The sequence below is a fragment of the Piliocolobus tephrosceles genome, chromosome 20 (assembly GCF_002776525.5).
Source record: "Piliocolobus tephrosceles isolate RC106 chromosome 20, ASM277652v3, whole genome shotgun sequence".
Taxonomy (NCBI): Eukaryota; Metazoa; Chordata; class Mammalia; order Primates; family Cercopithecidae; genus Piliocolobus; species Piliocolobus tephrosceles.
This window is the reverse complement of record NC_045453.1, coordinates 7,695,715-7,709,593: the sequence shown is the minus strand read 5'-3', so window position 1 is coordinate 7,709,593 and position 13,879 is coordinate 7,695,715. Positions and strand designations below refer to the sequence as shown.

The 13,879-nt window shown below is 44.3% G+C and overlaps 1 protein-coding gene across 3 annotated transcripts in view; it reads right to left on the bottom strand.

Annotated features, from left to right (window-relative positions):
* Window positions 1-13,879, bottom strand: part of ACSS2 (acyl-CoA synthetase short chain family member 2) — a 50,301-nt gene that overhangs the window by 14,078 nt on the left and 22,344 nt on the right. For all 3 annotated transcript variants that reach the window (XM_023220496.1, XM_023220497.1, XM_023220499.1), the window contains exons 3-7: window positions 1,316-1,407; window positions 1,008-1,111; window positions 678-750; window positions 332-407; window positions 66-180 (exon numbers count right to left, since the gene is read on the bottom strand). In XM_023220496.1, coding sequence (XP_023076264.1) covers window positions 66-180; window positions 332-407; window positions 678-750; window positions 1,008-1,111; window positions 1,316-1,407 — 460 coding nt within the window. The remainder of the gene's footprint in view (window positions 1-65; window positions 181-331; window positions 408-677; window positions 751-1,007; window positions 1,112-1,315; window positions 1,408-13,879) is intronic.

Here is a 13,879-nt window from a genome sequence, read left to right as displayed (position 1 = left end):
ACTTTCTAGGCAGGAAAAGTGAAGGAATTTGAGCCTAGAGAAAGGCAAAGCAGTGCCACACTCACCTGCACATCCGGGCATGACCTCTTAATTGGGGGGGACTGGCTGGGGGAGTCACCCATGCCCAGCTCTGCCCGCCCCAGGTGCTTGACCACAATGCAGCGTCTTACTGGGAAACCCCTGTAGAAGAGAAAAGCCTAAAGTGGTAGCCTTGTTGGCTCAAAGGGAATTTGGCAAGACCCGCCCATGTCCATTTAGGATAGAGGGGACAAAGGGAACCTGGCACTGGGTCAAGGCTCAGTCAACTCAGACAGTAACCAAACACACTTACTTCTCCTGACACTTCTGCAGGGCCTCGTCAGCCAGCTCCTTCAGGTTCACAAGCTTTTCTCCCCTGTAGAAGGCATCTTTGGGGAGCAACAGACATTCCAGGCCTTAGTAAGCACCATGCTGCCTAGTGGGCACAATGTCCACAGAGCCCTTCCTGAGTGGGCCTCTTAACTCTGGCTTTTCCAGCTGATTCGAGCTGACAGAGGGTCAGCTGAGGTGGGACCAGGAGAGGAAAGGCAGGCAGTTTCTACCCTCTATGCTGAGTAGCCCCAAATACCAACGAGCTGATTGGAGACCAATGCTTGAGGTATGGGGGATGCTGGAGAAGAGGTGAGAGAATTAGTCACCTGTAGTGATGAGAAGACTGCAGCTGGAATCCAGGATCCGTTCACACAGAGACTCTGAAGAGAAGCCTGCAAACTAGGGAAGGGAAGAAAGTCTAAGGGAGAAAAGGAAGCCCCAGGGATTGAGTGAATAAGGAAAGGGGTTGCTCATGAAACTTTCAGGATCTCTAAGCCAGGGTCCTAGAAGAAACTGAATAACTGATATGGACCTATGATACAAACCTTCTAAGCTCCTTAGTTTGTTATTTAAGGCCCTCCATTTTCTAGGCCCAACCTACTTCTTCAGAGCCCCACCCCCCATACCTGCCCCTTTTCACCAGCCCAAACTCCTACCACAATGGAGTGTAAAGCCCCAATGCGGGCACATGCCAGCATGGCCACCACAAGCTCTGGGATCATAGGCATGTAGATAGCCACTCGGTCACCCTTCTGAATGCCTGCAGGTAAAAGCACAGAAAATGAAATGAACCATGAACCCTTCTTGCTGCTACTTGCTCCCTCCCATCCAGCTGGCCTCCCTCCCAGCTGACCTGTTCTCTTTCGCTGTTACCAAAATCTTTCCATCCCTTGCCCTCTCCCCATAAGTCCTCAGATACCCCAAGGCCAGCCCCCCAGTCCCTTTCCCACACCCCCACACTCACCCTGTTTTCGGAGAACATTGCTGAACTGACACACTTGAACCAGAAGCTCATGGTATGTGATCTGAGTGGTCTCCCCTGGTTCATTGCCCTCCCTGAGACATACCAGAAAGAACCAGTGATTAGGGGTATAACTTCTTCCCCAAACAAGAAACAGGCATAGTCATAAAATCCATTCAGTGACGCTAAGGCCTGGAACTGTTCCATGAGGGTGAGCTATCTGCCCACCATCAATCTTGCCATCATCAATCTTGAGCTGACTGCTCAGATACTTTGGCCATTCAAGATCCTTTATACACATGTTGTATGTCATTAGGAAATGCACTGTCCATCTCTGATCCTTGATAAAATGGAGTGATGGCCCCTTCTCTTCTATCCTAGTAATGTATTAAGGAGAAGTGATATCACAGAGGTGACTCCTTCTGATGAGGCATCAAGACTGCATTATTCAGAGTAGGGTCTCCAGATCACTTGTGCCTAAATCATCTAGAGGATTTGTAGATTCCTGGGCCCCAGCTCAGACACACTGAATTACAATCACAGCGTCCAAAGATCTGCTTCTTTATTACAAGATGGTACAAGGAATTAGTATGGGATTCTGACGCACACTTAAAGTTTGAGAATTGGCTGGGCACGGTGGCTCATGCCTGTAATCCCAGCACTTTGGAAGGCCTAGGTGGACAGACCAAAGGTCAGGAGTTTGAGACCAGCCTGGCCAACATGGTGAAACTACATCTCTACTGAAAATACGAAAATTAGCTGGGTGTGGTGGTGTGTGCCTGTAATCCCAGCTACTGGGGAGGCTGAGGCACGAGAATCCTTTGAACCCAGGAGGCGGAGGTTGCAGGGAGCTGAGATCAAACCACTGCACTCCAGCCTGGAAGACAGAGTGAGATTCCGTCTTGAATAAATAAATAAATAAAGTTTGAGAATCACCATCCTGTATCAGGTGATTTCTGTCTACCTCCTCAGCCTTGCCTCCCACTCCTTCCTAGGATTTAGCCTGTTTACTTCAGTCATTCCTTCATGCATTCATTTGCTTATTCAACAACTACTATGTGCTATCTACATGTATAGAAATAAAGCACCAATGGGCAGGGCATGGTGGCTCTTTCCTGTAATTCCAGCACACTGGGAGACCTATAATCCCAGCTACTTGGGAGGCTAAGGCAGGAGAATCGCTTGAACCCGGGAGGTGGAGGTTGTGGTGAGCCAAGATCGCACCACTGCACTCCAGCCTGGACGACAGAGTAAGACTCCGTCTCAAACAAACAAAAGAAGAAATAAGGCACCAATGAGCAAGATAAGTAAGATACCTGATATCATGGAGCTTATATTCTAATGATAGTGTGGGTAATAAATAACAAATATAACCAGGATAATTTCAGATTATGATAAGCATTAAAAAGGAAATAAAGCAGAATGATATAAAAATGAGTGACTAGGGAGAAATACTTTTAAAAAATATACTATCTTGGGTCAGGCACGGTGGCTCACACCTGTAATCCTAACACTTTAGGAGGCCAAAGTGGGCCCATCTATTGAGGCTAGGAGTTCAAGACCAGCCTGGCAACATAGCAAGTACCCATCTCTAAAAAATTTAGCTGGATCTGGCTGGGTGCGGTGGCTCACATCTGTAATCCCAGCACTTTAAGAGGCCGAGGCGGGTGGATCACGTGAGGTCAGGAGTTCAAGACCAGCCTGACCAACATAGAGAAACACCGTCTCTACTAAAAATACAAAAATTAGCTGGGCGTGGTGGTGCATGCTTGTAATGCCAGCTACTCGGGAGGCTGAGGCAGGAGAATCACTTGAACCCAGGAGGCAGAGGTTGCAGTGAGCCAAGATCATGCCACTGCACTCCAGCCTGGGCAATAAGAGTGAAACTCCGTCTCAAAAAAAAAAAAAAAAGAAAGAAAAAAGAAAAGAAATTAGCTAAGTGTGGTGTCATGTACCTGTAGTCCCAGCCACTCAGAAAGATAAAATGAGAAGATCTCTTGGCTCACTCCTGTAATCCCAACACTTTGGGAGGCCAAGGCAGGAGGATCATCTGAGACCAGAAATTCAAGACCAATCTGAGCAACATAGCAAAACTTCATCTCTAAAATAAAAAAAAATTCAATTAGCTGACTGTGGTGGTGCACACCTGTAGTCTCAAGTACTCAGAAGGCTGAGGCAGGAAGATCGCTTGTGCCCTGGAGGTCAAGGCTGCAGTGAGCTGTAATCATGTCACTGCACTCCAGCCTGGACAACAGAGTGAGTCCCAGTCTCAAAAAATAAATAAATGTTTCCGTTAGTGGTTTTTTTCCAATTTTATGATGTTTTTGAATAAATAATACATACAAGTGGGACTACATAAAAAGATACGAATGATAAGTGTTCTCCCCACTCCTATCTCCCAATTACCCTGCCTACTGGCAAACCACAGTTTGGGTTTTGCGATTTGGTTTTTAGAGACAGGGTCTCACTCTATTGCATAGGCTGGAGTGCAGTGGCACAATCATAGCTCACTGCAGCCTCCAACTCCTGGGCTCAAGCAATCCTCTTACTTCAGCCTCCTGGGTAGCTGGGACTACAGGCACATGCTACCACACCTGGCTAATTTTTTTATTTTAAAATTTTTTGTAGAGACAGAGTCTTGATATATTGTCCAGGATGATCTCAAACTCCTGGCCTCAAGCAATCCTGCTTCAGCCTCTCAAAGTGCTGGGATTACAGGCGTGAGCCACCATGCCCAGGGCAAAACACTGTTACCAATGTTCTGTGTAACTTTCCAGAAACAATCAATATTCAGACAGGACCACTCTTAGTAGGACAGAGGGCTAGGGTAATTCAACTAGTGTGGAATGACTAAACTAATTACTTTGCAAGAAGTCTGTATCATTAGGATCTTTAATAAGACCCTTGAGATAGCATTGAAGACAGAAATTTGAAAGTTGAATATTAAAAAATTGGATTTTACAGGAGGCTGAGGCAGGAGAATCTCTCGAATTCGGGAGGTAGAGGTTGCAGCGAGCTGAGATTGTGCCATCGCACTCCAGCCTGGGTGACAAGAGTGAAACTCTGCTCCAAAAAAAAAATCGGTCAGCCAGGCACAGAGGATCACACCTGTATTCCCAGCACTTTGGGAGGCCGAGGCAGGCAGATCACCTGAGGTCAGGAGTTTGAGATCAGCCTGGTTGGCCAACATGGCAAAACCCTGTCTCTACTAAAAATACAAAAATTAGCCGGGCATGGTGGCATACGCCTGTAGTCCCAGCTACTTGGGAGGTTAAGGCAGGAGAATCATTTGAACCCGGAAGGTGGAGGCTACAGTGAACAGAGATCATGCCACTGCACTCCAGCCTGGGCAATAGAGTAAGACTTTGTCTCAAAAAAAAAAAAAAAAAAAAAAAAAAGGATTTTAATGTTGTTCAGAAAAGAGATAAACACCTCATAGTCCCCAGTCAAGCACAGGGTAACAGGGGTAGGAAAAACGACTCTACTTAAGGAACAGGTCTGTCAGACAAGCATATATACTACATGCATTTGTTTACATATTCTCATTTTTTCTACACAAATGATGGCATACAATACACACAGTTTTGTATCTTGTTTTGTTAATTTTTATATGCATTCACTAAAATGCACAAATCTTATGTGTAGAAGTAGATCATCTTGATTTTTCAAATTTAACAATATACCTTGATATCATTCTTCAGCAAGACTTAGATAACTATTTCTCTTTTTCATTTGTTGTTGTTTTTGTTGTTGAGACAGGGTCTCACTCTGTCACTCAGGCTGGGGTGCAGTGGTACCATCACAGCTCACTGCAGCCTCAACCTCCCAGACTCAAGTGATCCTCTCACCTCTGCCTCTTGAGTAGTTGGGACTACAGGCCAGAGCCACCACGCCTGGATACTTTTTTTTTTTTTGCAAAGACAGAATCTTACTATGTTGCTCAGGCTGGTCTGGAACTCCTGGCCTCAAGTGATCCTCCGATCCTCCCGCCTCAGCCTTCCTTCCAAAGTGTTGGGATTACAGGTATGAGCCATGGCGCCAAGCTTAAAGAGCTATTTCATTATCTTTCTCAGCTGCAAAATATTCCACCGTTTGTATGTACTGTTATTTATTTAACAAATAAATGCGTCAATGAATATTTTTATTTTTATGTCACTTTACTCACTTGCAAGTATATCTGTAGGATGAATTACCAGAAGTGGAACTGTTGGGTCAGGAGATGTGTGCTTTTGTTTTTTTTTTTTTTTTTTTTTCAAGATGGAGTTTTGCTCTTGGTGCCCAGGCTGGAATAAAATGGTGTGATCTTGGCTCACTGCAATCTCTGCCTCCCGGGTTCAGGCAATTCTCCTGCCTCAGCCTCCGGAGTAGCTGGGATTACAGGCGTGCACCATCATGCTTGGCTAATTTTTGCATTTTTAGTAGCGATGGGGTTTCACCATGTTGGTCAGGTTGGTCTTGAACTCCTGACGTCAGGTGATCCACCCGCCCTGGCCTCCCAAACTGCTGGGATTACAGGCGTGAGCCACCGTGCCTGGCCGACGTGTGCATTTTAAATATTGATAAATATTAGGGAACAACTACTTTAAATAAGATGGTCCTGGAGGGCCTCTCTCTGGAGAGGTGATATTTGAGCCAAGACCTGAATAATGAAAGGTAGGCAATCATACTAATTCTTGGGAAGAGTATTCTGGGGAAAGAGAACATCAAGTGGAAAGGCACTGAGACCTTTTCAAACAAAGAAAGAAAGACAATACGGCTGGATTTCAGTGAGCAAGAAGTTGGGTAAGAATGAGAGGTAGGCAGCAGCCAAATCACATAGAGCCTTGTAGGCAATAGTAAGAAGTTTGAATTTTACTCTAAGTGGATTCCTGGTTTCCCTTGGCAAGTTCAGGTCCGTCTCCACACTTTTGACCATGCCATTGCCCCCCACTCAGAATATTCTCCCTCCTCCTTCAGACACCAGCACCATGTGGCCCTCCCTTAGCACTACAGACCATTGCTTTCCCTCTCCTTCCTTACTGCACAGAGCACTTATGAAGTAGGTAACTGAAACCTAGAGAGACGTAGTGGCTTGGCCAAGGTCACACAATGATAAGTGGTAGAGCCAAGAATAGATCCTCAGGTCTTCTGATTTCAAGTCAGGACTCTTTCCCTCATAGTGTGAAGGACAGGGACTGGCAGGGAAGCCAGGCCTTTTCTTACTAACAAAGGTCACACAGAAGATTATCAGCCTCTTTCTAGTTCCTGGCTCGATGTGTCAGTAGGCTTTAACCCTCCTAGGGATAAGAGAAGCCAAACACAGGGAGCTTACTAAAGTGGGAAAGAACAGGGAGAGAGGAAGGTGGCAAACAGCCCTGAATGCCAGAGGCAGAAAAGCCATTTCCTTAACTGGCTCATTGACAAGTGCCACAGGAACTTCAGAACGTCTCCGGTTATGGCTGAATGCTGACATATATATACCCAAGCACATGTGTCCCCACATGCAAACCACATACCAACTCACCTATGTGTGTTCACTTGTATAAAATCACATATACTAATATACAAACATTCTAGGCATAAAAGCTGCCCATCTGCACACATAGGAACAAATAAGTATAAATATATGCACCCAGGATTCAAACTTAAGGACTTATCTGTATCTGCAAGTAGAACCACCACAAATACGTACCCACCTATGTGTACAGTGTGCCCCTTTGGAAACTCTCCATCAAATCATTTTGTTTTGCCAGGTGCCACACATGTAATCCCACACTTTGGGAGGCTGAGGTGGGTAGATCACTTGAGGCCAGGAGTTTGGCCAACATGGCGAAGCCCCAACTCTACTAAAAAGACAAAAATTACCCAGGCATGGTGGTGCATGCCTGTAATCCCAGCTACGGAGGAGTCTGTGGTGGGAGGATCACCTGAGCCCAGGAGGCGGAGGTTGCAGTAAGCTGAGATTGCGCCATTGGACTCCAGCCTTGGTGACAGGGCAAGACTCTGTCTCAAAAAAAAAAAGAAAAAAAAAATCTGTTTTATTTTTTTCATGAAACATTCCATTGTTTGAAATTATCTCATGTATGTTAATTACTTATATATTATCTGTTTTCTTCACTGGAATATAAGCTCCAGATAGCAGAGATCTTTTTTTTTTTTTTTTTTTTTTTTGAGACAGAGTTTGCTCTGTCACCCAGACTGGAGTGCAATGGCGAGATCTTGGCTCACTGCAACCTCCGCTTCCCGGGTTCAAGCAATTCTCCCTGCCTCAGCCTCCCGAGTAGCTGGGATTACAGGCACCCACCATCACACCTGGCTAACTTTTGTATTTTTAGTAGAAATGGGGTTTCAACATGTTGGCCAGGCTGGTCTCACACACCCTGACTTCAGGTGATCCACCTGCCTCGGCTTCCCAAAGTGCTGGGATTACAGACATGAGCCACTGCACCCAGCTGATAGCAGAGATATTATTTGTTTTCTTCACTGCTACATCCCTAGCACCTCGAGTACAACCTAGTACATAGAGGGTGCACAAGAAGAGATAAGCACAACCTATACAAGTACAATTTACTTGAGCCCACTTCCAACCCTGACACACACATGCATGCGCACACACACACACACACCACAGTGTGCATTCCTCTACTTGGCTATGGGCTCAAGTTATACATTATTGATATAGGCACCTTACTCATTCCAGTATCTTCTTTCTCTGACATACACACCAGGCTGGGGCCCCTGGCTGGTTGGGAAAGGTGAGGGGCAGGGTACTGGCCTACTGCAAAATCCCAAGCCCTCTAGGATGTCAGAACTCTTAAAAGAACATCCAATTTAGTCTCTTAACTCTGAGATCCAAAGAGGCTATTAGCTATGCTTGGCATCACAGGGTGGGTTACCACAGCAGAGCAGGGACCAGGAATTAAGGTCCAGACCTCTTTCCTCTACAACAGGAGTTACAAGCTCAAAAATTGGCAGGATCTAGGCAGGTAATGTAAATAAGTGGACCAAATGAAAGAAAATATATGATAAAGATAAGAAATAGTTCCCTTTCCACTTCCCTATAACAAAACGGCAGCAAATGTATAATAACCCTTAGCCTCGGTTTCAGAGGAACAATAGGGAAAGGGAAGGACTGGAAAACTGGCAAATGCATGCTCTGGCGAAAGGAGGCATCTAGTACCTAAACTTGGTTCCTGTCAGCTTTTGCCTGCTAAGAATCGGGGCTCAATATTGTCAATTTTTTTGATTTTTCAACAGTAGCCTGGAATCTATTTTTGTCAAAACTCCTGGATTTATGTAAGTGTTGACCACTAATTTTTAAAAGCTTTAAGGCCAAGTGCAGTGGCTCATACCTATAATACCAGTACTTTGGGAGGGCAAAGCAGGAGGACCGCTTGAGGACAGGAGTTCAAGATTGGCCTGGGCACCATAGTGTCTCTAAAAGAAAATTTTATAATTAGCCAAGCATGGTAGCTAATGCCTGTGGTCCCAGCTACTTGAGAGGCTAAAACAGGAGGATCACATGAACCCAGGAGATCAAGCCTGCAGTGAGCCATGTTGATGCCACTGCACTCCAGCCTAGCAACAGAGACCCTGTCCCGCCCCTCCCTACCAAAAAAAAAAGTTTTAAACACTATGAATCAAACAAAACTATTAATGAGAAATTTAGCTGATGTGATAATATGGGGAGCCCTTGGTGTAAACCAAACTACTTTTCCTTCACCTGGAGGCCATATGGTTGGTGTGACAACCCACGGTACACAGTCACTAGCCCTTCTCATCTTCTTCCCCTAGGGAACCTCCTCCAAGGAGCCTTCTCCAACTACTTCATCCTCACACTCTCAAAATTTACTTTAACCCATTATTGATTCAAAATCCATTTAGAATTCGACTACCTCTCTTCACATCTATTTCTACCATCCTCGTCCAAAATTACCATTAGGTAGGTGACATTATGTCACCCCTCTGCTCAGATTGCTCAGATCACTTCCCATTTCATTTTGAGTAAAAGTCAGTCCTCACAATGGCCTACATGATCTAGTCCCTCGTTACCTCTCTGTCCTCATATACAACTATTCTCTCTTCCTTTCCCTCTCCCTCTGCTCCAGCCAAACGGCCTCCCCAGTGTTTGGCAAAAGCACCAAGAACATTTAACCTCAGAGCCTCTGCCCTCTTCTTGAAGTGTTCTTTCCCTAGATAGCCACATGACTTATTCCTTACCTTTGAGTCATTGCTCAAATGTTGGCTTCTCAGTAAGGTCATCTTTGACCACCACACACACACACAAAAAATACTCCCTGTGTCCCTCTCCAGCCCCAGGTTCTCTGAATTAACATTTTCCAAGAAATTTTCGCTAGTTTCCCTTTTTCTCACCTACCCAAAATCTAAAAGTTCTTTCTTCCTCCCAAAGCCCTTTATCTCATTTTCTTTGTGATCTGCTTTTCTAGCTTTTACCACATTTATTTGGGCCTTATCTTTCCCATTATACGCTGGGCTCTTGGAGGACAGAGATCATGTCTTCTTCTTCTCTGTCTCCTTCAAGCACAACTGGCACAATAGGTATTCAAGGGTCATGGCTGAATAACTGAAAGACTGATAATTGACTAATCACAGGGAAGACTGGGGCTACCCTTTATTTATTTATTTATTTATTTATTTATTTATTTATTTATTTATTGAGACAATGTCTCACTATGTTGCCCAGGCTGGTCTTAAACTCTCAGGTTCAAATAATTCTCCCACCTCAGCCTCCAGAGTAGTTGGGACTACAGGCATGCACCACTGCACCCAGCTCCCCTCTTTATATGAGAAGGGTAGTCATTGCATTGAAGCTTTTAATTCCCTAGAACTACAAGTAAGGCACAGGATAGGAAGAAACAGCTGAGGGAAAGATAGGTGGAGAAACTGGGTTCTTTACAGAGGCATCAGATGGAAGAGAAACCAGAGGAGAAACACCCCAGGTGAGAAGAGACACCAAACCTGTTATGAGAGGAGATGAGAGGAACACTGAACTGAGATGTTTAGCTTGTGTAAGAGAAGATACTGAGAGATGTGATATCAAGTCTCAAAAATCTGTATATTTGTTGCCTCCACCCTGGACAAGCCACCTTCATCTCTTGCCTGGATGACCACAATGACCACCTAACTGGTCTCCCACTTCACTCTTGCACCCTTCCAGTCCACACATCACCCAGCATGATCTGTGATCTTTTTTTTTTTTTTTGAGACAGAGTCTCGGTCTGTTGTCCAGGCTGGAGTGTAGTAGTGTGATCTCGACTCACTGCAACCTCTGTCTGCTGGGTTCAAATGATTCTTCTGCCTCAGCCTCCCAAGTAGCTGAGACCACAGGTGCATGCCACTATGCCTGGCTAATTTTTGCATTTTTAGTACAGATGAAGTTTCACCATGTTAGCCAGTCTGGTCTCGAACTCCTGACCTCAAGCGATCTGCCTGCCTTGGCTCCCAAAGTGCTGGAATTATAAGCATGAGCCACTGCACCCAGCCACAGAATGATTTATTAAAAACATAAATTGGCCAGGCATGGTGGCTCATGCCTGTAATCCCAGCACTTTGGGAAGCCAAGGTAGGTGGATTGAGCCCAAGAGTTTGAGACCAGACTGGGCAACATAGCAAAATGCTCTACTTTAAAAAAAAAAAAAAAAAAAAAAAAATTAGCCAGGTGTGGTGGTGCATGCTAAATCTATAGTTTTAGCTACTCAGGAGGCTGAGGTAGGAGGATCACTTGAGCCCGGGAGGTGGAGATTGCAGGGAGCCGAGATGTTGCCTCTACACTCCAGCCAGGGCAATAGAGCCAGACCTTGTCTCAAAATAAATAAATAAACAGGCCGGGCGCTGTGGCTCAAGCCTGTAATCCCAGCACTTTGAGAGGCCGAGACAGGTGGATCACGAGGTCAGGAGATCGAGACCATCCTGGCTAACACGGTGAAACCCCATCTCTACTAAAAAAAATATAAAAATCTAGTCGGGCGAGGTGGCGGGCGCCTGTAGTCCCAGCTACTCGGGAAGCTGAGGCAGGAGAATGGCGGGAACCCAGGAGGCGGAGCTTGCAGTGAGCTGAGATCCGGCCACTGCACTCCAGCTTGGGTAATAGAGCGAGACTCCATCTCAACAACAAAAAAATAAATAAATAAATAAATAAACAAACAACAACGACAACAAAACAAACAAACCACAAATCACATCATATCACCTGCTGCTTAAAATCCTTTAATGGCTTCCATTGCATATAGAAGAAAATCCATATTCCTACTTTGCCTTGTATCCTCCCCAACTTCATCTTGTGCCATTCTCCTATTCTGCCTACTAGGCTCCAAACACGCTGGCCTTCTGACTGAGAGAACATGCCATGTTCTTAAACTATCTTTCCCCAATTCTTCTTGTGTTTCAAATCTCAGCTTAAATGTCACCTCCTATTGAAGCTTTCCCTGACCACCCTAAGTAGATCAGCCCTTCCTGTTATTCTTCATCACAACACTGCTTATTTTCTTCACAGCATTTTTCTCAAACTATACTTCTTTTGTTAGTTTTTTGTTTACTTATTGTTATTGTTGTTAATATTAACAATAACATTAATAATATTACATATTGTTTACTTATTATTTTTGCTAAGCCTATCTTCCCTACTAGACAGAAGACAGTTTCTGAAGGCAGAGGCCAAGTTGGTCTTGTTCACTGCTAAATCCCTCATTGTCTTGTACAGAACCTTGTATATAGTAGGTGTTCAGTAAATTTTTGCTGAATGAATGCATGAATCTAAAGGATTATTATAGGAAAAAGTAGACTAATGTAGTATAACTATAAATGGAAAACCTATGTCAGTTGGGAGAGCTCCATATTAAAGAAAACCTTTCTAACTGTTAGAGGTGTCCAAAGATGGAAGGCACTCCTTCAGGAGTTTCCTGACCCTGGAGATATCATGTCGAATCTGGGATTTTTAGGGATACTAAAGAGCAGACTCCACAATATGGCCAGGGACCAAACAAGACCAGTGTTTCTCAAAGAGTGGTCAGATGTTGTTAATAATGCGGTACCAAGTTTCCATGCCGCATAGGATTGTTCAGGTTGGGCCAGGGTAACCCTGACACCTACTTCTACCAGATTATTCTCCAGGGAGTGGGGTCTTGAAATTTTCATTGCATAAGCTCCCCATATCATTCATGGTTATTGAAGTTTGAGATGACCTTTATGGCCCTTCCAACTTTGATATTCTTTGGTTCTATAAAATGAAAAAATAATGTGAAAGTTCTGCAATCCATAAAGCACTACACAAATGTGGAACACTCAAGATACAAGTATACCCACAAGCCAATTTCCCTTTCAGCAGGGAATGGGAGCAATGTACCTTGACCAATTAGCAGCCTAATGTTCCCTCTGGGTGCTTCTGCCCAAGCTGCAGTAAGGAACAAGAAGGGCTGAAGGAGGAGGTAGACAGAGGCATACCCCAAAAACTGAACCACAGATTACTCAGAATGCCAGAGGAGGGCCAGGCATGGTGGCTCATGCCTGTAATCCCAACACTTTAGGGTCTGAGGTGGGAGGATCACTTGAGACCAGGAGCTACAGGGACTAGACTGGACAACAAAGCAAGACCCTGTGTCTGAAAAAAAAAAAAAAAAAAAAGAAAGAAAGAAAAAGAAAAATAAAGAATTCCAGAGGAGGATGGCACTTTTGAGACTCACCACTCTTATTTACCAATGAGAAACCTTCGGCACAGAAATGGAAAGTGATGACCTCGAAGTTACTTACAAATTAGTAGCAGCATTATTCTAAAGCACTGTTGTCCAAAATGGTCACTAGCCACATATAGCTATCGAACACTTGAAATGTGGCAGAAGAACTGGATTATTTTACTTAATTTTAATTACTATAAATATCAATAGTTACATGTAGTTAGTGGCTTCCATGTTGGATAGCACAATTCCTGAGTCCAAATGTCTCTAGTTCAGGGTACTCTCCTCCTAAATGACATGGTCTCCAAAAGGGGGGTATTATTTCCAAATTCAGAATTAGCATAAGGAAAAAAATAAAAATGTAGGAACTCTGAGAACTATGAGGTTGACAACTACCAAGGATGGAATTTTAGTGTACTTAACAGAAATTCATCATTCTGTTTGGTTTTCCCTTAGTTCCTTAGAAAAAGTTCCTTTTGAAAATACCAAAGATTTCTGGTTTCAAGTGATATCTAATTTGCAGACCCTAATGCAGCCTCACTCAGCTCCTGACTCAAAAACTGGAATCAACTGTCATCCTATCACCCAAATTTGGAAGGGGTCTCCACCAACTATAAAACTGATGAAACTAGAGTAAATAGCCTCAATCAGTGGACTATTTATGAAATGTCTCCCTAAACATTGATTCCTCACCTATTGAGGAAGCCAGTCTTCAAAAGGCAGTTAATGGGCCAGGCACGGTAGCTCATGCCTGTAATCCCAACACTTTGGGAGGCTGAGGTGGGAGGATCACCTGAGGTCAGGAGTTCAAGACCAGCCTGGCCAACATAGCAAAACCCCATCTCTACTTAAAAAAAAAAAAAATTTATCCGGGCATGGTGGCACGCACCTGTAGTTG